The sequence below is a fragment of the Ischnura elegans genome, chromosome X, assembly GCF_921293095.1.
Source record: "Ischnura elegans chromosome X, ioIscEleg1.1, whole genome shotgun sequence".
NCBI lineage: Eukaryota > Metazoa > Arthropoda > Insecta > Odonata > Coenagrionidae > Ischnura > Ischnura elegans.
Window position 1 is genome coordinate 76,182,659 of NC_060259.1, and position 22,199 is coordinate 76,204,857.

Below are 22,199 nucleotides of genomic sequence, written 5' to 3' on the forward strand. Positions count from 1 at the left end.
AAGTGGAGGATTTTAAACTAATTTTAATACATTTCATAATCGGAAAAACTTTATTTTTTAAAGAAATCTTTTGTAAATTCATTATTTTTCAATATTTCGTTTTCTCTTATGAAGCAAAGTAATTGTGTTTTTATATATTCGGGGTGGGTCCGCACCCCAATCCCCCTCTGCTGCGCCACCGGACACCATTGAGATGTATAAATGAAATAATGTTCAATAAATAATAATTTTGGGAGAGGGCACTCACGCTAGTTAATTTTAAAAAATTCTTGTATTACAGGTCACAATTTCCGCTATTTCTAAAGATTTCAATGGTTTCAATACTTGTGTAATAAAAATTGCTAAGGACAAAATTGTCAGATCGCAGAGGGTACCTACACATGGTACCTACTTAGGATTACGTTAATGTCTTCCTAGCCTCCTCTTGCAGCCACACTGATAGCTATCTGTCATTAAATTTCCTAAATGGTTTCTTGATTCAATGGTTATTTTCATATTTGGGTCATTTTTACTCAAATAATTAATGTAACGGAAAGATTTACGGTTGACGAAGGAAGATACGGACTCTTCTGCAGTGGCGCGGCGTAGCGGACTTTTCTCGCGACGGAGTCGTTACTAACGTTCTTTTCTCAATTCGGGGCGGCTATTCGGGAATCTCGATGAATCTTCTATGCTTATATTTATCCCACCTGCGCTTGCATTGGCTGCACACTTTCCGTAAGCTGAGGAAAACCAAAACTTCAGCTTTTACTATGGGAAATGGAGAAGTAGAACATTAAATATAAATATTTATTAAGAGATTTAATCTAAAGTCTCATTCGTTCAAACGTATTATGAAAGATTTTCGTAATGTTGTTACCGGGACAATGTTTGGCAACAACGCTTTTTACTTTTTAATTCCGTTTGAAATGGAATGTATCCTTGAGTTTAGCAGAAACATCAGTCTTTTCGTGTTTGTTTCATTTATGGAATTGAAAATGGCTAAGCATATAATTTCTTGTTACTTTTTTGTTCTAGTTTTATGTTTTTTCTGTATTAAGCCTCGCAATTTTGAAAAGTTATCGTTAGAATTTTAAAAATGAACTTGGTTTTTTAGAATAGAACTATTGTGTAATACTACTATCTCGTTCCGAACAGTATTTAAAATGGCAAAGTTATTACGAGCTATTATTATAGGTCCCCCTGCATCTGGCAAGGGTACTATTTCATCCAAAATTGTGAAATCTTTCGACATAGTACACGTTAGTACTGGGAATATACTTAGGTTGAATAGTGATCTCACAACAGGTATGTAGTACTTAACGCAATAATGATTACCGTCACCGAGAACATTGCACCATAAGATAGATGGCTGATCGCAATCAATTTTTCCTATTAGTGTTACTTATTGTCTGTTTTCGATTTTTAGAAAATGGTTGTAAAGTAAAATCTTTGATGGATAAAGGATTACTTGTTCCTGATGACATAATGATGACCATAATTCAAAAAGAACTGAATGGACTTCATCATAAAAGTTGGCTGCTTGATGGTAATAGTATACGTGTTTGAAGTTATTAATATCAAACAATTTACCTTAGTGGAACCCCCGTTGACATGAACGCATTGTTATCATGTGCGGCGGACGGAGTGAATATTCTTAGTATTGCAAATTTTTTTTTACTTTTACTGTAGTAGAATTCAGATGAAGGCAAGATATTCTGACTAGTGAATAACATTTATTCTATCTTTGCACGAATTTTAGTAAGGGGTTAAATACAAATGTGCAACTTTTCCGTAGTAATCGGATCAAAACTAAGTCAACTAAGACACTCCGACCCACACCTTTCAAAAATATTGATTTTCAAGATTGCCTTGCTTAATAAATACTGTATTTTGTTGGCTATATTTGAAAACACTCCGGTGTATGAAACCTCGGTTTGCTCTGACAGTTAAACTCCAAACCAACACAAGTCTCTATCATAAAATTTTAGGATACACTGTTTTCTCTGTAGATCATCAAAGTTTCCTAAGTAATTACTTCGATTTTTCCCTTTGAAAAGCCACACAACTCTCAGTAAATCCCTTTAATAGAAAAATGGAAGCTTCAACTCTAATAATATCTAAGATTAACAAAAAAAATGCTCATCCTATATTCCCACTTAGTGGACTTGTGTCGTTTTGGAATTGATTGTTTCAGTCAGTTACCATGTGCACGTTTTTGCTAAAAATTTGGAATAAGAGGTAGTGAACCTATACCCTTTTTGATAAGTTCTATTCCTCTCTCACAAGTAATTTTAGTTACTTCCAAAACCTCTCTAATTCAATTGAAACTTCCCCTCAGGAAGCTTAAAATTTTCAGGTATGAAATTGTGCAATTTTTTTCTCGTGGCTGTAAATGACAATGGTGATTGAACTACTAATATTTGTGGGTATGAACGGAAAGGGACTCAGTTGCTGAATGCAATTATGTATTTCAGTAAAATTCTGAACCCATCCAGTAGGAATTTTTCTGGTTTGAAGGATTGCATTCGAAATAATTCATACTGCAGTGCATACATTTCTAATTACTGTGATGATTGGGACAGGTTTTTTTGTGATTTAAAAAGTTGCCTAGGAATTTCATCAGGAAATCAAAGAAATTTTATTTTGGCATTCCAATACTGTGGCTGTGTCTGATAATGATTTGTTAAGTGTCAGATCAGAGGAAAAGGGTTTCCAAGAGCTAGGAAAGGACTGAGAAATGGGTTAAGAGCCAGGCTGAAGTTTGGATGGAGGTTGGGAGATCACAGTTAGGGAAGTTGTGAATGCAGAGTAATATATATATAATTCAGTATATATTAAAAGCCATTTATGGCTGAGTAATTAATGCATGGGAAATTAAGGGTTGAATAAAATTATGGAATGTCTTCTTCAAAAGTAGCATGGGTTAGTCTCACTTTGGTCAAAATTTGACGGCTCTCTTCAGAAGTTTGGAGTAATGAACATTACTTGATAAGGTCAAGTCTTCAGGGCGATGAAAAGGTGTGTGAAGTACACCATGGGCATACCCAGCGAGGAGTAGGAAGGGGCAGCTGCCCCCCCCCCCCCCCCCCTCATAGAAGCAAAAATTGCAAATTTCCTCAAAGGAAACAATACTTTTCCAAGCAAATAATTTAAAAAATATTAAATAGCTGTTACAGTTTCCTTAAAATGTTGATTTCATTCACCTTTTTCATGCTTAAATCTTACCTACAACAACCATGTCTTGCCCCCCCTCCCCCAGTTTTGATCCTGGGTACGCCCTTGAAGTACACTAAGGTGAAAACTATCTCTGGTGGAAAAAGAAGACAAATAATGCCAATAAGATAAGACTAGAAAGGTAAGATAGCACAGGAGGTGGAATAGAATATGAAGGAGAACTCAATGGAAGAGTTGATGAATGGGCGAGCTTTCTGATATGGAAAGTACTTAAATGTATGTGAAAGTGAAAGAAATTTATCCGACTATCTGTAGATGAGGTACTCAGGATGCTGAAACAGGAAAGTAAAAACAAGATAGAAGGAAAGAGTGGCATGGAGATTGATTTTATTGCTTTGGTGTTTTAGAAGTATTTCAGAAAAATGGGAGGTGGAAGTTTTTTTTGCAGTATCCTTTATTAAGAGAATAGGTACTGATTTAAGGGATAATAATTTTTGGAAAAGGTCTGTTATAAATCACAAACAAACTTCCATTAAGGTCAGGATATAAATATCTATGTATAAGGTTGAAGTTTCATCTTCGTATTACATTTATAAACTAAGAGGTTAATGCATAAAATTTTATGGTTCTATAATCCCTACAAGTCGTTAAAAAATTATATCATAGGTAACGTACACACTGCATAAATTTGTTGTGTAGGGATTCACATATGACTGTGTGTCAGTTATTTTTCTATTAGAATTCATATGGGTAATATTCCTTATTCCTTAAATTATGCTAACGATAAGTCTTACGAAAATCATGAATAATGAAATAATTCATGGAAACACTAAAAAATCTGAATAAACTTGAAATTGAGATACCTATTTTTGATGCAGAATATTAGGAATATCTGATGATTTATTATGGCTAAAAGAATATTTAGCATGCATGGTTGTTGGCAAGTAAAATTTAGTCAATAGTTAGTTATTTTCTATCTGGTAGTTTTTGCAGCTTAACATTCCAGAACACATCCCCTCCAGTAGAATTTTTCAGTGAGGCACGTAAGCATGTACATTGTATATACAATTAGGTACATACCTAATTTTGAGAGTTATACTCAACTACACCACAATTGGCTATGTTAACCTATATTTCCCCAATCTACGGCTTATTATCTTTGTAATAAAAGCAAGTATTTAAATTTTAATTTCCAAAAATATTGGCCAAATATACATCCAAAACTCACATTGGAAGCTATTCAATGGTTTCAATTATCAAACTTTCAAAGATAGTTACTAGAGCCAGCTCCATGTTTGGTAGTTAATATATTAAAATTAAAATATCCTGAGTGGGATTTATGGTTAATGGGAATCAGGGGCATATTTAATGGAGGTGTAGGGGGCTAGTACACTTGAGAAATGAGGATAATGCAACTACGGTCTGAATTGTTTACGAATCATATGTAAGATAATGGCCATAGTATGCAGTTACACTTTGTCAAATATATTATTCTTCGCAATTGATCGAGTATAAAATATCATGGGATAGCCCTAGTTAAATTCCCTCATCCAACCTGACATATATCATCACCCCTTAAAATATCGATCCATCATCTGATGCAATCACTAAGCCCTGAGTACTCGCAAGATATAGAGGCGAAGTCAGAGAAACAAAACTTTATTTGACGGACAGTTCTGAAGGCACGTTTGCCTCTTGTCACCTGGTTAAATGCTGCATTGGGGATTAAGCAAATGGTAATAGTTATCTCCCCAAGGCTTAATATAAGGGTCCCCCTCAACCCTCTGAAAGGAAGATCTGTATGCACCACTGCTGGAAATAGTCAATTATGACAGTCTTGCTTTTAAAGTGGCACAAACTTCACGCCTAAAGTTGGTAGAGTTCACAAGTCATAGTCTTTAATGAATTTTAAATGTACTGGGGGAAAAGAGAATCCTGACAAATAACTACTGCTATCTGTGCATGGGGAATTGATTTCCTTTAAGATTTCTATATATTTTAAAAATATAAATTAGGCCAGGAAAATTCAAGGGCAGTATGTATTCATTACTTTTATATTCTATGAACAAATACAGAGTTTACATTTTCGGTATCATATTTTCCAAATTTCCCTTTCCTACCGGCATCCACATTTCTGACCTTCAGTCATTTACACATAAAGATAGTCGTCCTCTATTATTCATCCCCAATCTCTTCCCTGGAAAGTCTATGCATGAGAGCCTGAACCAATAATAATACAATAAATTCCTTAATATTTTTCTTACTTCTACAGCTGCTTTATATCAGTAAAATAACAAATATGCCCAAAATATCTGGATTACTCTAGTTATAATCCTAAGTCTGTTTCATTTAAACCAATAGATCTTTTTCCAGGCTACTTGCTTTTGTGTTCCCCAATGTCTGGGCCTGCTGCTGGCCTGAGTCTCTCATAGTGTTCTTGCGTGACTAATAATAACATATGGCCGTTAATGTTTTACCCTGATAGGTGTCAAATGTTAGTGATATCTTAGAAGATTGAAAAAGAATGAGTATGATCTTGATGCATGTATGATATTATTTCAAAGTTTGTTAACCCTTTACCGGTGACGTGCGGTCTGAGAGACCACTGCGTTTCTAAAATTATGAATATTTTCAAAATTAAGATTTCACAATATCTATAATTCTCGTTAGCTTCATATTTTTGCATAACAAGGACATCCCACTCTTTAAATTTAACGCTCCTTTTATTAATTTCTGTAAATTTGCAATTGAACTCGATTAACGATCTGTGAGACCGCACGTCACTTACTAATAATGCATCAAGAAAAAGAATAAGCGGGATAAATTTCATGGCTACTTACTACTTAGCCTTCCAACTTTAACATTTAAGGCCTTTTTTTGAATCTGGCGAAATATTGATACATAAATATAATAATTATAACTCAAGTGTTTTTGGCATCAGTTTTTTGATCCTGCTTCAAATCACAATTTTTTATGACAAATTGGTTGGTATTGGGAGTGTAAAAATTTTAATACAAGTTTTAGAAAAGTTAAGCATTCAAAGAAAAATTAAACAAAGCAATAAAAATGGCGTAGCAATATTTTATGAATTTTTGATTTATTGCGGTCTCCCAGACCGCACGTCACTGGTACTGTAACAAGAATTGCACGTCACTGGTTAAGAGTTAAGCATGGCCAGTGTCGTATTTTACGGTCTACGAGGTAAACGGGTGCTCGTGCTGAGCGTAATAACCGAGCTCTAAATATAAATGGAACACGTTTATAACAGAGTCGCACTTGACAAACTAGTAAATAAAAGCATTGATGGCCACGGATTCTGCACACCTTCGCACATTAGCCTTCCAGCTCTCGCCAAGTCATGGACGGCACTTCTAAGCTAAGAGCGCCAAATTTATGGTCCCTATATCTTACGGCTCCTAGGGCAGTGGCGCAGCGAGGGGGGGTTTTGGGGGATTAAACCCCCCCCCCCCCCCAGAGCTCAGAGAAATTTTTGAGTTTAATCCATTTTACTTAATTGGATTGATATTACTAATATAATATTGTAAGGATTAATAAAATATCCCTTAAAAAGCTGTAAAACTCACCATTTTTAACCGTTTATCTTAAAATTCCGCAAGTTATTAATCTTGCATCTACCTCTTATCCTGGTGGGTATTCCATACCCCCACACACCCCGGTATTAGTTGCCCCTAAACCCCCCCAGCCTTAATTCCAAGCTGCGCCCCTGTCCCAGGGTACTCCGCTTCAGGGGCGTAGCTAGGAATTAAGGCTGGGGGGGGTTTAGGTGCAACTACCCACCAGGATAAGCGGTTGGTGCGAGATTAATTAATTGCGGAATTTTAAGATATATAGTTCAAAATGGTGAGTTTTACGGCTTTCTGAGGGATATTTTATTAATCCTTACACTATTTTATTAGTAATATCAATCCAATTAACCCTCTTAGTGCTATTCTTCTTCCTGGGGTACTGGCGAGAAACGCGGAGGGTATTTTTATAAAATGTAGCTATAAGGAAAAAAAACATTACGAAGATATTTTATTACATGTCCATAAGCGGTTTTTTAAATTATTGAGGTTAAACTGGCTAACATTGACAAAATATTTTTGGATTTACTGAAATAAAATATAGCAATGTAATAAGTTATATGAAATTATATAATGTACTACGTAAGAGCCGATATATCGGCCCGCCGCACTTTTTGCCCGAGCTGCAAAAGCCGATATATCGGCCAGCCGCACTAAAAGGGTTAAGTAAAATGGATCAAACTTAAACATTTCCATGAGCTCTGTGGGGGGGGGGGGGTTTACCCCCCAAATCCCCCCCCTCGCTGCGCCACTGCTCCGCTTGTCTCCTTCCGGGCGGTTACTTTCAGCGGCGCTTTGGTGATATGCAGTCATTCTTAGTGATGATGCGTCCGTAGTTTGATTTTCATAGACATGATACTTGTTGGTAGATATTCATCAATAATTTTCAAGCATTGTTTTTTTTAGCTGGTGCAGTAAACATTTCATTGGGGGACAAGCGAAAGATTGCCAATTTTCCGTATTTTTCAGAAATTTCAGGAGCCGTCCTACTCGTTATCCGCCACTTTTGCCTTGGAACCTATTATTTTTATTAGTTTTTTTGCATTACTAATTTTGAACTTAATGTGGTAAAAGGTAAGATTCCAAATGGTTCAGGCGTTCATACTGGTCATTATTAGCGGTTTCTAACTCAAGTTAGCGTAGAAAGCGAATTTCGCTACAATTTTGGTACTATCTTTTCATGGTTCGCTAGCATTAGCTGTATCTAACCCTTTGCGTCTAATGAACATGAATGTATGCTCAGTTGTGCTTTTCCAATGCGTAACCTATGTTTCGTAACCCAGTTAAGATAAATGGCTGTGCCCCCTGCCAATACTGCCTGCGCACTTAAACGGATGTATCAATCAGTCGGTAGGGACATCTCACTCACAATCTGTGGCAGCGTTACTTTTTTTCGCCAATGTCATCACGGATCGTCTGCCGATCGCGAACTCATTTATTTTGCCTCATCCAAAAGTGCTGCATTAGTTCTGACTTCAGTAACACCGTCCTGGCATGCCCTTCTCGATTTACTGGGACGATCGATATCATATCAGTGGCGCGGACTCCATGGGGCCTGAGGGTGCCCGAGCCCCCTCAAAAATTCGTTATGGGTGTGATGAACAAATGTGCCAGGCTTGTCGATTTTCCCCGGAGTGTCCAGATATCGATATTCGAGTTATCAGGGCTCTAATGTTGATCATATGACTTCTAAAAAACTAAAAACTCATTACTTATAAAATTTTTCGGTGCAAGATCCCCGGTTTGGGCCCCCCCAATATTTTTTGTAAGTCGGCACCCCTGTATCATATATTCAGTTCGCCACATGTAATCCACTGGTGATCGTGACCATGGTGTGACCAATTTACGGAGAGTATCTGTAACATTATCTGAAGAAAAATCTTTGAATCATTCTTCTCATGGGACGGTCTCCCATTACTTTAGAAACACCGAACTCGGTCTCGGTAGTGGTAGGCCGCGTCACCCAATGATGACGTCAGGATTCCCCATCCCTTTGTATCCTTATCCCTAGAGGCTTCAGCAGGCTCCCTGTCGCCACGGCGCGGCGCCTCCTTCCTTCGTCCTCCCTCCTCCTGGGGTCCGGGAAGAAGTTAGGACTTAACGCGCATGGCCCGAGAAGTTTATCCCCGCGGGCTAGCCACGAGTTTTCTCTACGGCATAGCCAAGAATTTCTTTCGACGGGGTGTCCAAAACCAGGGGGGTCCGGGTGAATTTTTTTCAAAATCAGGGTACAAAGGAGAGAGTTCTAAACTAAATTTAACATTTTTTATAATCGAAAAAACTTCATTTTTCCAAGAAATCTTTTGTAAATTCATGATTTTTCAATATTTTATTTTCTTTTATGATGGAGCAAAGTAATTATGTTTTTATATTTCCTGGGGGGGGGTCCGGACCTCCCCCTGCCTGCGCCACTGTTAATTTCTTTACCGTCGTCTGTAACACTCCTTCAAATGGACACATTATCAGATGAGTATTGTCGAATATGTAATATTATAATGAAAAATGATAATTTTATGGCTTATTTTGGATAAATATATGGGAAGCGCGAAGTAGAGAATGAGTGAGTGAATTTAATCGATTGAAATTTAAATATTCACTAATTTATTAAATCTTTACAGTGGAAATTTAGGCTAATTTTGTTAATATTAATTAGTTATTTAGGAGTAAATTAGTCGCATCTGGTAACCTCTTCAGAATAGTCGGTGGAGGCACTGAGATTTTGTAGGGACAGAAAATAATCCCCAACCATCAAATTATTGCATTGAGGCTCAGAAGTTTGCTGGATTAAAACCTTAGGCGTGAAATATGATGGAGATTTGTGTCCTTTTGTTATTAGCTCGGAAGTTATTTTCTAAAAGTAAATACTTTCCAAATTCTAAGGAAAAATACCGAAATTGAACGTTTAACCTGTTACTACATATTCCATCCTTAAAGCTGGTTGATAAAAATTCATTCATGGAAGCTGCTAAATGTCTCAGGTGATAGATGGGTGTTTCTATCCTACATAATGCTTCGCATTTGTGGAGGAGTTTTTTGTCCCGAACCACAGGATTTGTCATGCAATGTTCTATGTAAGGGCCATCATTACGTGGCTATAAAACGCCCCTCCAGATGCTTTACTGAAGCCCAATTTCTACCGTACTTTTAAATCTACACCATTGTATTTATATTTGTAATGTGACGAAAGACTAATTCAAATGATGAATCAGAGAACTTCACGTTAACATCATTTATAAAAGAATACGCAACTCCCATTTTCCGTAATTTTTTACGGGAACTAGGAAAGTATTGAAGAGAAACTGATTTTTTCCATTTGGCCCCACGAATTCAATCCTTAATTTACTTGTTAAAATAATGGCCATTGATCTTATTTAAAAAATCAGTGTCATAGCAGAGAACAGACGGTTCTATATTCTATGTTTTTTTGCCTGCCTTCAAAGTGAGAATTCTTTTTGTAACGGCTCCACCCCCACCTACTGCCTACGGATCCAACCACCCTCCTGTGGTACCCCAACAGCTCGTAACTGGAATGCTCCTTCAGTAACTTGAAACTTTCAGTTAGTTGGCGTGAGTGACTACGTATGAGACGAGCTGAAATGATAGGAGGTCATTAATCGTAGCGGGCGTAACTTGGTGGAAATCCATAATCGCAGGAATAGAAGGATCAACAACTTTGCTGTTTCCACATAGTCAGGGGTGCCGACTTAGAAAAAATATTGGGGGGCCCAAACCAGGGATCTTGCCCCGGGAAATTTTTTAAGTATTGAGTTTGAAGTTTTTTAGGTATTTTAGAAGTCATATGATCGGCATTAGAACCCTAATAACTTTAATCTCGATATCTGGACACTCCGGGGAAAATCGACAAGCCTGACATATTTTTTTCTCACACCCATAACGAATTTTTGAGGGGGCTCGGGCCCCCTCAGGCCCCATGGAGTCGGCGCCGCTGCGCATAGTAATTTATTTACACCGACCATGGTTTCGTTACAGAGTAACATTATCAACACCTTGTAAATTAATAAATTACTATGTGGAAACAGCAAAGTTGTTGATCCTTCTATTCCTGTGATAGGAGGTCGATCAGACTGATCCACTTCCAGAGCGACAATTTCTCGGAAGAAAAACCATTATCCTCCACCGGGATTCCAACCCGAATATTCCGATTTTAAGGCAGTTGCTCTACCACTTGAACTACCGAGGCATCTGTTTTTCCCTTGCTGAGGTTAATGGTTCCTCCTCAGTGGGATTTTTGCTCTTATGCTTTTGCGGGTGGGTCCACAAATGTACGCCGCTGGCTAATCCGCGTTTATTCCTTGAATAAGTGTGATCCCCCCTTCGAATCTCTCATCAATCGGCAATCCCAAACAGCCGGTTGCTAATCAAGTAAGAACAAGGACGAGAAAATATTACATATAATTTACCATGCGTTACACCTACTGATCCTAAAATAACTGCTGTGAGAAAAATTTATTTCTCCTCGACTGGTTCAAAAATATTTTCTGTAGCAGTGTTAATCATGAGTATGTTGCAGTCATTTTGGTCGCCAAATATCACCGTTACTGTTAGTTGTAAACAATTATTGATGCTTTATAAGAGAAATTCGGCGGTATTCTCTCAAGCGGAATGCTTATCGGCGCAAGTTTAGTTCCTTATTTAATTGAAAATGTGCGATAGAGAGGGCTCCGTTCGTTGCCAGCATCCACGGGAAGGCCTACGTTACATGTTCCTTTAGATCCGGAATCGGTATTTCTTTAACAATTTCGGTTGATGTAAGGGAAAGAGAAGTTACAGCGAAAAAATCTTCCTCGTGCAGTCATTCATTTAAAAATTTAAAAAAACGCGAAATCAGCCGCCCACTTTTTATAATTCTGCGGCCGCATGGAAGTTCTGGTTCATTAACTTGCTACTGGAGAACTGCTCATTGCAGGAAAATGGCTCACAAGAGTGTTAACAACATCGAGCCATGCGAGGAAGGGAGTAGCTGATTAGTACATACCCACTCGACGAGAACACATGACGTCATCAACGTATTTGCGCGAGGGCCAGAGCCGTCGATTTTATCCGCGAATAGCTCTAGAAATAGCCTAAGAAACTAAAATTGGAAGGATAAGGATAACTTTATTTTTCAAACTATCGCAAATGATTTTTACAAGTAGGCGAACCTGGCCCATGATTTAGATTGGTCGGTGAGCGTATAGATGAGGGTTTTTAAATGCCTCTCACGAAACACAACATTCATTTATCTTGAAAATGCACCACTTCCGGCATCGATTTCAGATTCGAGCATGAGTCTGTAATTTTTAGCGTTACGTACCGTTGAACTGATTAGAAATAATTTTTTACAGTCATCCAGGAATATGCGTTGGAGATCACCGAAGAATTGATTTGATGTATTTTTGGTATTGCATGCCACCCTCTATTCTGTTCACAAAGTACCGCAGCGTGAAGATGAAAATATTAATTTAGCGTCCGTATTAATCGGAATGATAATTAGGGAAGTGACGAACTTAAAATTAGCTATTACTATGTACTTATAGTTGGAGGTTCTGTCAACATGAACCTACAATTCTTTTTCTGATAGAAAATAAAAATAGTTGAACTCTTTAGCGTTTCTATTATAGATTTTCTGCCGATGTGTTCCCGATGCAACTCGATTTACCCATTGGCGCCTGCTAAAGAAATCATTGATTTTATGGTGAAGCCTCGAGCATTACATTCACTATCGAATAAACTGAAAACATCGATGGCTCATATTGTCGTCCTTACCATCTACCGATTCGATCGATGGATTTTTCTTCCTCATAGGACCATCCTATACCATTGCCAGTACAGCATAAAAGTTTTCATCGACATGGACTTTGCTATTTCTAGTAATGAAATCGCATTTGGATAGTTGGCCTCAAACGTGCAGCGCAACACTTGTTGTGGCCTTTCTTCTTATTAACAAACTATTGCGATAAGGCTTTTAAAGCCGTGGTTAATCGGTCCATAGGCGGATCTGGGGGGGGGGGGGGACACGTGCCCCCACGAGACCCTTAAAAAAAGATGCAAGATTTTTAATACGGTCCCATTATCATTGCGTTCGTTTTGTATTACAGGGTATCCTTGTGCCCCCCCCCCCTGAACAAAATCCTGGATACGGCCTTGCTTGTGCCTCCCCCAGAAATAAATCCTGGATTCACCCCTGAGTTGGTCTACGAATTGATTAAAGCCTAGGTCAACAAGACTTTTAAAGCCTTTGTTATTAGTGATGTGATATGAAACGTATTCCCTTCGCCCGCAAAAGAGTTAAGCTAGAAAGTCATTATCTTAGTGTCAAGGGTCTTCAAAGTTCCGTTTATGGAAAGGTAGAGACAATTTGAGTTGAACTAAAAATCAAAAACCTTAACCAATAACTTTAAAAATAGTGCAAGGATTCTGAAGGAATGTATTTGTGAGGATTTTTTTTTCTAATCAATAACTGGTGTTCCGCAGCCATGACGTAAAAAAAGAACCCTTAAAATAGAACGGGTGAATTAGGCCAAGGTTTCAGAATAAATTATTGCTAATATGCCCTCGTGAAAATATTTCAACCATTTCTTCCTCCGTTCCAAATTAGATGAGGAAAGTGGACAGCATTTGAATTCTCTACCTAGAATATTTTTTCCTTAAAGTTTTCTTAATAAATTTTCCTGAAAAAATGAAACACTCGTGGAATTATCAACTATTCACGTCTTTTTCCTTTTAAATACTGATTACATGAGAATATTTAACAACTGCTATTGTTAGATTAATTAGTATTGTCAGATTAGTCATGATTTATAACACCTATTTAATCTTTCCCATAAATTTAATAAAATTATAACTTTATATTACATAAAAGTGAGATTTGGTACAGCCGTTGCATATTTAATTGGATTATATTAAAGGCAACCTCTCTGGGATATCTCAACAACTCAATTATTTTATGCTTGACATAATCGTATCATCGATTGCCAAATGAGCTGCCTGCCCCTTTTATATATGGCTAATATTTCATAGATTAAGCGGTAATGATTCTCAAAGAGGATTTTTAAGGACTAATTATCACTGCCTTGGTGAAGGACAGTCATCAGCGAACAATTGTTGTAACAATGCTTGGCCATATCTCCATGTACATATATATCGACCATAGTTAACGCGTTTTAACATATTTTCCTATCCAATGGGAAGGCATCCTTGACATTCCATCGGTAATCGTGGCGCTCTCGAAAGAAAAATGAAAGTCTGTTCCTTAATAGATTTGAAAAAAGTTCCCCGGAGCGAAATTAGACTGTTTCCTCCTCTTTGCCATTCTATTTTCAATAATACGTGGCACGGAAAGAAGAAGAAATTTAGCCTCGTACAATCCCTGTTTCGGCAAATTGATTTTTTCCAAGCTTCGATCACTCGTAAGGTTGTCAGATACTGATTGAATCTTGGGTTGATATCATTTTTTATATTGATTTTTGTGAATGGATATCTTTAAGAGCGACTCGGAGAACATCATATTAGAACCCCACTACATTTCCAGGTCCGACTGAATCGATAAATTTTGAAAGATATTTTGCCGAACAGATAGGTGTGGGAATCCGTTTTTCCCCCGCACGATAAAGGACTTTAATAAATGCTAGGCCTAATTTCGTTATAGCATTTCCTTTTTATAGTTAAACGGCCGGTGTCCTAACACCCCCGCCACATGCCTATTGAGGCGGCTTGCGATGTAGTATGTGCTATTGATGTATATGCATGGGCGGTCTGGAGTGATTGGGGGCCCTCGGTTGGAACTCGTGATGGGACCCTCCTTACCGGGGGATGCGGGGGTACTCCCCCGGAAAATTTTAAGAAATTGCATTTCCGGAAATTGATTTTGACGCTATTCTTGCTCTTAAAACTAGGTAAAAGTTAATTAAAAGTAGTAATTTCGTAAAAAATACTACGGAAAGTGATAACTTAACAGCTTTTAAAATGTAATATTCTTTATGGTTCTAGTATATATATTAAGTGTATTGTTTCCTTGAAACTGCATTGAAATCTAAAAAACCTGTAAAATAACCTTTTAAGATAAACCTATCAAAAATCATCAGGCTCTCTTTTATCTTCTGACACCTTTATTTAATGACTTCTGACACCCTTATAAATGTAATATTTTTACGGTTCTAGTATCTACTTAGTATATTGTTTCCTTGAAACTGCATTGAAATCTAAAAAACCTCTAAAATAACCTTTTCAGATAAACCTATCAAAAAATCATCAGGTTCTCTTTTATCTTCTGACAACTTTATTTTACTTGTTTTTTATATAATCTTTTTGGCACAGAGTACGTCGTAAATAAAGCAACTAATGAAAACTTAGAGTTTTCTTTGTTTCAAACTTTGGTTCAAGTAATGAGCATTTTTTATTACGCTATTCATATATGCTTCACGATAGACGCGAGTGTTGTGGGGGCCACCTAATCTCGGGGCCCTCGGCAATTGCCGTCCAGCCGAACTGGCCAGACTGCCCCTGTGTGTATGTATATGATTCAGCTAGTTGAATTCTTGTGGCGCAAATAAAGCCTGGAGACGGCATACTGACAATGAGTGCGACCGCGGAAACCTTTCGAAAAGCGTGTTTCGCCACTGCCTGAGATGCTTCCTGAAACATTACCTCTGTTTTATTTATCGCTCTTCAGACTGTCTACGTCATATCTACGCCTCCATATGATAAAAGACTATCCGATAACAAATTATTCTATGTGTTCTACGTTCATTGAAACAGTGAAGATATAATTTTCCTTCTTCTAATCGAATGGTGTTCTCCTAAATTCTATCTAGAAGATGTTTTATTTCAATACATAATGGACTTTTATGTTGGTAAATTTTACTTTCAACGTTGGTTTAATAACATTGAAACACGATTTTTTTATTTGCCAATTTTTGACTATGTAACTCGTAAACTTTAACTTCTACTGATAAGGAAATTTTTTTGCATTAAAATTTTATGCAGTTAAATAAGATCATAATTCGTTTTTCGTGTATAACTTGAAAGCCGTGATACAAGAATTTGAAATCAAACTTTATACAATTTTAATGCAAAAAATATGCGTAAAACTTGTATTTCAGTGAGCGTGTTAACTGGATATTGGTAGTAATTGTATACATTTCTTTTTCAGGATTTCCAAGGACAAGAGCTCAAGCTGAGTTATTATCGAGCAAAGTCAATTTGGACCTAGTCATCAATTTAGTGGTAGATAAGAATGTGTTGTTGGAGAGAATAAATGGACGCTGGATACATTTACCATCCGGAAGAGTCTATCATGATGAGTACAACCCTCCCAAAACGCAGGTAGGCATGCAAATTTCTTACTAATCCACTTAAGTAGCTTTTTTTTTGGAATCCATTATTTAGGGTTCATTGGAGACATCATCTTCATCGCTTGTGGGAATATTTGCCACTCTCATCGTCATTTTCCGTCATCGTCAATTTAAATGCAGCATTCTTGACCGTCAAATGAATTATTGAATGAATTCTCTTTCCATGTATTGGGAAACTCTTTAAAAGGCGATTGTAGGGATCATTGATTTTCGCGATCTCATTTTTGCTTGCAGTTGTTCAATATGGAGTTAGGCCCTTATTAGACGAGGTAGCCAGGCGACGTCGCCAGCGACGAACCTGGCTACCCAGCTTGTCGTGGGTCATTGATTCTTATGGGCCTTATTACACGAGGGTAGCCAGCGACGTAGCCACACTTTGGCGACTGAATGGCTACCGAGCCCCGTCGCCACTCCGGTCGCCACTGGCTACCCGTACTGGCGACGCTGCGTTGTAGCATACGGAGCTTATTACACGAGGTCGCCAGGCTACTCGGTCAGTACACCTCGCTTGGTACTGCTCACTGTTGTGTTGTGTTCTGTTGTGAGTGGGTGAATTGTTCAGTATGTCCACGCCAGTTGAGAAAATGCCTACATCTTCTGATTCAGTGGAAGGGATACGCGGAGAGAAGAAGAAAAAAGAAGAGCCGCAGAAAGACGACTAAAAGAAAAAGCATGAAGAGCTCGTGAAAAAGTGCCAAAAGTTGGCCGACACAAAATTAAGATAACGTTACCACTCACACAACGCAGTCCACTATAGTTCACAGCAAACTGAGAGAAAACGGAAAAATTCTGGCTACTGAACTGGCTACATAACTGGCTACTAGGTTTGGTAGCCAGCGACGTCGCCAGCTACCGTCGCTGGCGACGTCGCCTGGCTACGTCGTCTAATAAGGGCCTAATGTTCACATCATCATCATTAGTCAACAATCCTAAGATTGGTTTGACGCAGCTCTCCATTTCTCTCTCCTATCCGCTAATCTCTTCATAGCTACATATTTATTCTCTTTTACATCCTTTATAACCTGTCATATATAACTCATTCGGGGCCGTCCCTTGCCCTTTTTCCCTTCCACTTGTCCTTCAACGATTGTCTTCATCAGACCATCGTGCCTCAAAATGTGGCCAACTAAGTTGTCCCTTCTTCTGCTTAATGTTTTTAGGAGGCTTCTCTTTTCTTCCACTCTCCTTAGCACTTCCTGGTTACTCACACGCACAATAAAAAATTGAGGAAAAAAGCGAAATAACGCCATGAATTCTAGAAATCGTGTGAAAAATATGAAAGATATGAAGTAACAAACTTTTTATTCTCGAAAAGGCCTAGCAGTATGGAATAAGGAATCTTGTCAAATAAATTATTGAATAGACTACCCTGTAGTACATGGTATTAGAAACAGTAAGATACCCCTTTAAAGGTGATATATGGGGCTCCTGGATTTTTGCGGATACGAATTTTCGCGATCTCATGATTTCTTGCAGTTTTTTTTATGTCCAAAAAAATGACAAAAAATTTTTCTCGGCACTAAGATGGTTAACTTTCTAGTTACGATCCACGTCCAGAGGTATCCGGGGGTATTGGGAAACCAGCAGATTCAGTGATTAAAGATTCAGTGCATGAAACTGAGGAATGGAAATCACTGAGTGTTATGTTGTCATTATGCTTGTAGCGAATAAAAGAGTCACGAAGGTGCATGATTAGTCAGCCAGGTCTGCGGGCATACAGTACATTTGCGTGGGAGATTTAACTATCGATGCTTCTTCTAAGTGAGTGGTTCGCAGCCTGTGGTGCGCCGCAGGGGCGCAGCTAGGAATTAAGGCTGGGGGGGGGGGGGGGGGGTTCAGGTGCAACTAATACCGGGGTGTGTGGGGATATGGAATATCCACCAGGATAAGCGGTAGGTGCGAGATTAATAAATTACGGAATTTTAAGATAAACGGTTCAAAACGGTGAGTTTTACGGCTTTCTGAGGGATATTTAATTAATCCTTACACTATTCTATTAGTAATATCAGAACAATTAATTAAAATGGATTAAACTTAAAAATTTCTCTGACCCCTGGGGGGGTTTAGCCCCCAAAACCCCCCCTCGCTGCGCCACTGGTGCGCCGAACCAGTCGGGGGGACGCCGAAAATAATCGCTAATGGCGGACGTGAGGAATTATGCATCTCTTAACCAGGAAATATGCATGCATATTATATGCTTTAATTAAAACAAAGTTTCTAATTATACAATTATTTATAACTATAAGTGTCACCTACCCGTAGTCAAATTATGTAATAAAATGTGCACGTTACATTTTTGGGGTTACAAAATTAGTTATATGCATGGGGTATGGGAGGAAAAAAAAGATTGGGAACCGCTGTTGTAAGTGATTCTGTGGCAGAGATTACGAAATTTAATTACGTCAAAAAACGGAGTCTCAGACACCCAGGGCTAGTGACCTCCTCTGCGAATGTATCGCGAACAGTCGCCGCAAGGGAAAATATTTCGAGGGTGCTGTAGCCCCCCAAAAAAAACCCTGGCTACGTTGCCTTGTAAAGTTTATATTTTACATATAGTGCCGTAAAGTTTACATTTTTTTCGAAAAATCAAGAGGATTCCGCGAACAAACGTATATCGACACCAAGCCGTATTACCGAAGGACGTTCCGGGTGAAACCAACGGTGACCATCAATTTCAGCACAATGAAAACAAAATACGTTACTTATTTAATCGAATGCATGGTTTTCCGATGCGTGCGACTTGACAGCAAATTGCCAGTGTCGGAAACCCGCACGCCACCCGTGCGCCGCCAGATACAAATTTATAGCAACGTATCTGATGAGGGCAGGGGCGGATTTAGGGTGGGGGGTCACAGGGCTCATGGCGCCCCCCCCAAATTTCATCAAAACATATTTTTTTAATTATTAATGCTTTAAATGCTTTTTTATCCATATATATCTTTTAAGAATTCAATTTCAGTTGTTGTTAAGAATGAAAATGAAATATTGGACTCCAAAATGCGTAAAAAAATGGGTATTTTAAAAAGGCTTACGCGGGAAAACGCTTCTCTCTCCTGGGCCCAGGTATGGCCACGGTTAATACTAATAATAATAATGTATTAAAGGTTGCCATGGCCCAGGTCATGACCCACAATGGTGCAGCCAGGATTTTTAAATGGGGGGGGGGGGGGTTTATCGGAGATTTCGGGGCCCTTCCGGGGTGCATGGAAAACACCCCAGGACAAATTGAGGTCATCCCCCGGAACGTTTTGGGATTTTCGACGCTGAAAACGCGATTTTTGGGACTCAAAATCAGTAATTTTGTACGAGTATTTATTTAAAGGTATTTATTGAGGCCATCTGACGCGTTTTTGGCGCCTTTTTTAAAGGCTCAAGGGGGGGAGATGTTACCCGGAAAACCCCCCCTCGTGGATGATACCCCGTGGATAGTTGATACCGAATCCGCCCTTGCCTGAGAGCATGTCTCCCATACGATATTGATATTGATAACTTTTATTATTTAAACAGTTTTCGTACCCTTGTGAAGGAGTAAAGGGAGTGTATATGCAAATGTATGGCTACAAATTCCAGGCGTGAGAGAAGTTTGAATTGCATTTATCGTAGAGTCAGTAACGGATACAAAAAAAATTCAAGGGGGGCGCAAAAGATATTTTGAGCTTTTATTGTTATAAAAAATCAAGTTACATGCAAAGTTTAAGATTTTTTATTCAAGCTGACTATACGCAAATACAAGACAATTCCATCCTATGATATTATAAAGTTACAAATGTGGTTCTGCAACGTTCGGCAATGCGGTTAGACCCACAAGGGAGACCCACCCATATGTAGCCGCCACTTCGTAGAGTGTAGTTCTTAAAAAAAATACTCGGGAGAATGCCCTTCTCTCTCTCTGGCTTTCTCGAAGTGCTTAATTATTGATAATTTTGTAACTTATTGGATCCATGCGGATTTTAAGAAACCTTTCTCTTATTTACAGGGCAGAGATGACTTGACAGGTGAGGAGCTGATTCAACGCTTGGATGACAATGAGAAATCATTGGAGAGGAGGCTTGATTTATACAGTGAAAAAATCCCTCCAGTTCTCAGCTTCTACGAAGATTCTAAATTGCTCCAGAGCTTTCATGGCAAGACGTCTGATGAAATATGGCCAAATGTAAAGAAATGCCTATTACAGTATATTACTGCTAAGAATTAGAATCCTTGAAGCCTTTTATGTCACAGTATTGAGTCTCCCCACTGTTTAGAGTATGTGATTTTATAAATGTGTTGGGTTCAGTGGCGGATTTAAGAGGGGTGTCAAAGGGGTCATAACACCCTCAAATTTTTAATTTTTAATTTGTATTAGTTAAATAGTTTTCGCATCCTTGCAAAGGACTAAAGGTAGTGTATATGCAAATTTATGGCCCAGTTTATTTAAGTCCCAAATATGAGAGAGGTTTGAGTTGTATTTTTCTTGGAGTATAACCCTTTAAAAAAATTTACACGGGAGAATGCCCCTCTCTCCCTGGGGGACCCAGGTCATGACCTCCCTGAATTTGATGCTGAATCTGCCCCTGGTTGGGTGATGCAACAATAGAGAGCTTTTAATTTTAACTGAGAATATTTTGAGAAACCACTCATGATGTTATTGCATCTAGTTTATATTTATATTGGATAGTTATGGGAAAATTTACCAAAGCAAGTATTTATGGTATTGTAATTATGGAATAGTTACCGCACAATTAATCAGTATTTTGGTCTATTTGTGTAAATCATCAGAAAAAAAAAATTATTTAAAAATATGTATGCTCGTTATGATCAAGCTCTCATTTTTATGATTGTTTTTCTGGGAATGTTTGACCACTATTTTTCTATCGGCAAATTAGCCATTTTAGGTAAGGATTTATCTAAGGGTTATTTTTCACTCTTAGGCTCAAATTATTCCTCAATCTTACCCATATCAGTATTAGTTTAGTATAGTGTATCAGACTGGGTATTAGACTTTGGGGGATTTCTGCAGGAGAAAGGTGCACAATTTTTTCATCGTATTTTGATGATACTCATGGACTCGGACCTAAAATATATGAAGATGTGATTTCAACGACGAATTCAGTAATAACTCAAAGTAAATTTATTTTTGCATACAATCGAACAGAATTAATTATGTGGTGACGTAAATATCAGCAGTATGTGTATTAATATATATGGATGATGAAGTCCGATGTTATTTTTTGGGGTGATGGAATCATCCGAAATTCTGTGATTCCAAGTATTATTAAATATTTATTTTATCTGTTATGAATGACCTAAGACTACTATTATACGTAGCTGATATTTACAACAGTTATATGATTGATTACTCAGCAAAATGCTGTAGTGCTGTGAAAATAAAGTTTGTTGCTCAAAAACGTACTTATTCTTATTCATTTCTACATTCTTTTCTTACTCCGTCGAAAATTCCCCTTGCCTATATTACGCGACTTTCTCTTTATTTAGGTGAGTACGGTGAGTACCTAAGTGGATGGCAGCATGATATTTTCGGGATTTTTCGACGTAGACATGTTCTCTAGACTCTGCTATTGACGAATGTTTGCGAATTACAGATCTCCCTTTACATGAAAAAAGCCTTTTTATAGCGTGCGGGTTAGTTAATGGCGATTGGGACTTTCGTTTTGTTTTCAACGCATTCATGTTCTTGTCATTGAGAGATACGTTCGACTTGTCGTATGGAAACTACCACGTCCGTGCAATAATGGACTTTTCCAGCCTATTGGGTAGTATTCAAGCTGATGGCGGCACAGGCATAGGTGTTTTTTTCATGTACATACGTTCTTTAAACTTTACCGTTTATTATTAAATACTGTAAATCATGCATAAATACACCCTTTCCTATAAAAAGGCCCAATTTTGTACACGGTGACTCGGCGTTTGCGTAATTTATTCGTTATGGATGTATTCCGTGGACGAGTTCATTATCCATTCACGGGTATGATTTAACATCGCTTCGGACCTAAAATTCTTCTGGCCTAAAGGCCTGGTTACACGATGCATCTACCCGTACCTAGTAATGTTTAAATATGTGAACGCGTGAGTCAACAGGAAAATGCACTGTGTAACCACCCAACTT

General features: G+C 38.1%; 1 protein-coding gene across 1 annotated transcript; it reads left to right on the forward strand.

Annotated features, from left to right (window-relative positions):
- The first annotated feature begins 993 nt into the window (after positions 1 to 993).
- Positions 994 to 21,484, forward strand: LOC124171053 (GTP:AMP phosphotransferase AK3, mitochondrial). Its single transcript, XM_046550201.1, has 4 exons — positions 994 to 1,287; positions 1,409 to 1,528; positions 15,892 to 16,064; positions 20,070 to 21,484. Exons 1-4 carry the CDS (start codon positions 1,146 to 1,148, stop codon positions 20,286 to 20,288), a joined length of 654 nt encoding a protein of 217 aa, XP_046406157.1. The 5' UTR covers positions 994 to 1,145; the 3' UTR covers positions 20,289 to 21,484.
- Positions 21,485 to 22,199: the final 715 nt, after the last annotated feature.

What these genes read in the sequence shown, in the direction of transcription:
- LOC124171053 (XM_046550201.1), top strand. Translation starts at nt 1,146, where the DNA reads ATGGCAAAGTTATTACGAGCTATTATTATAGGTCCCCCTGCATCTGGC. An exon ending in GAATAGTGATCTCACAACAG is followed by an intron (nt 1,288 to 1,408) that starts GTATGTAGTACT and finishes TTCGATTTTTAG; the next exon opens with AAAATGGTTGTAAAGTAAAA. An exon ending in ACAACCCTCCCAAAACGCAG is followed by an intron (nt 16,065 to 20,069) that starts GTAGGCATGCAA and finishes TCTTATTTACAG; the next exon opens with GGCAGAGATGACTTGACAGG.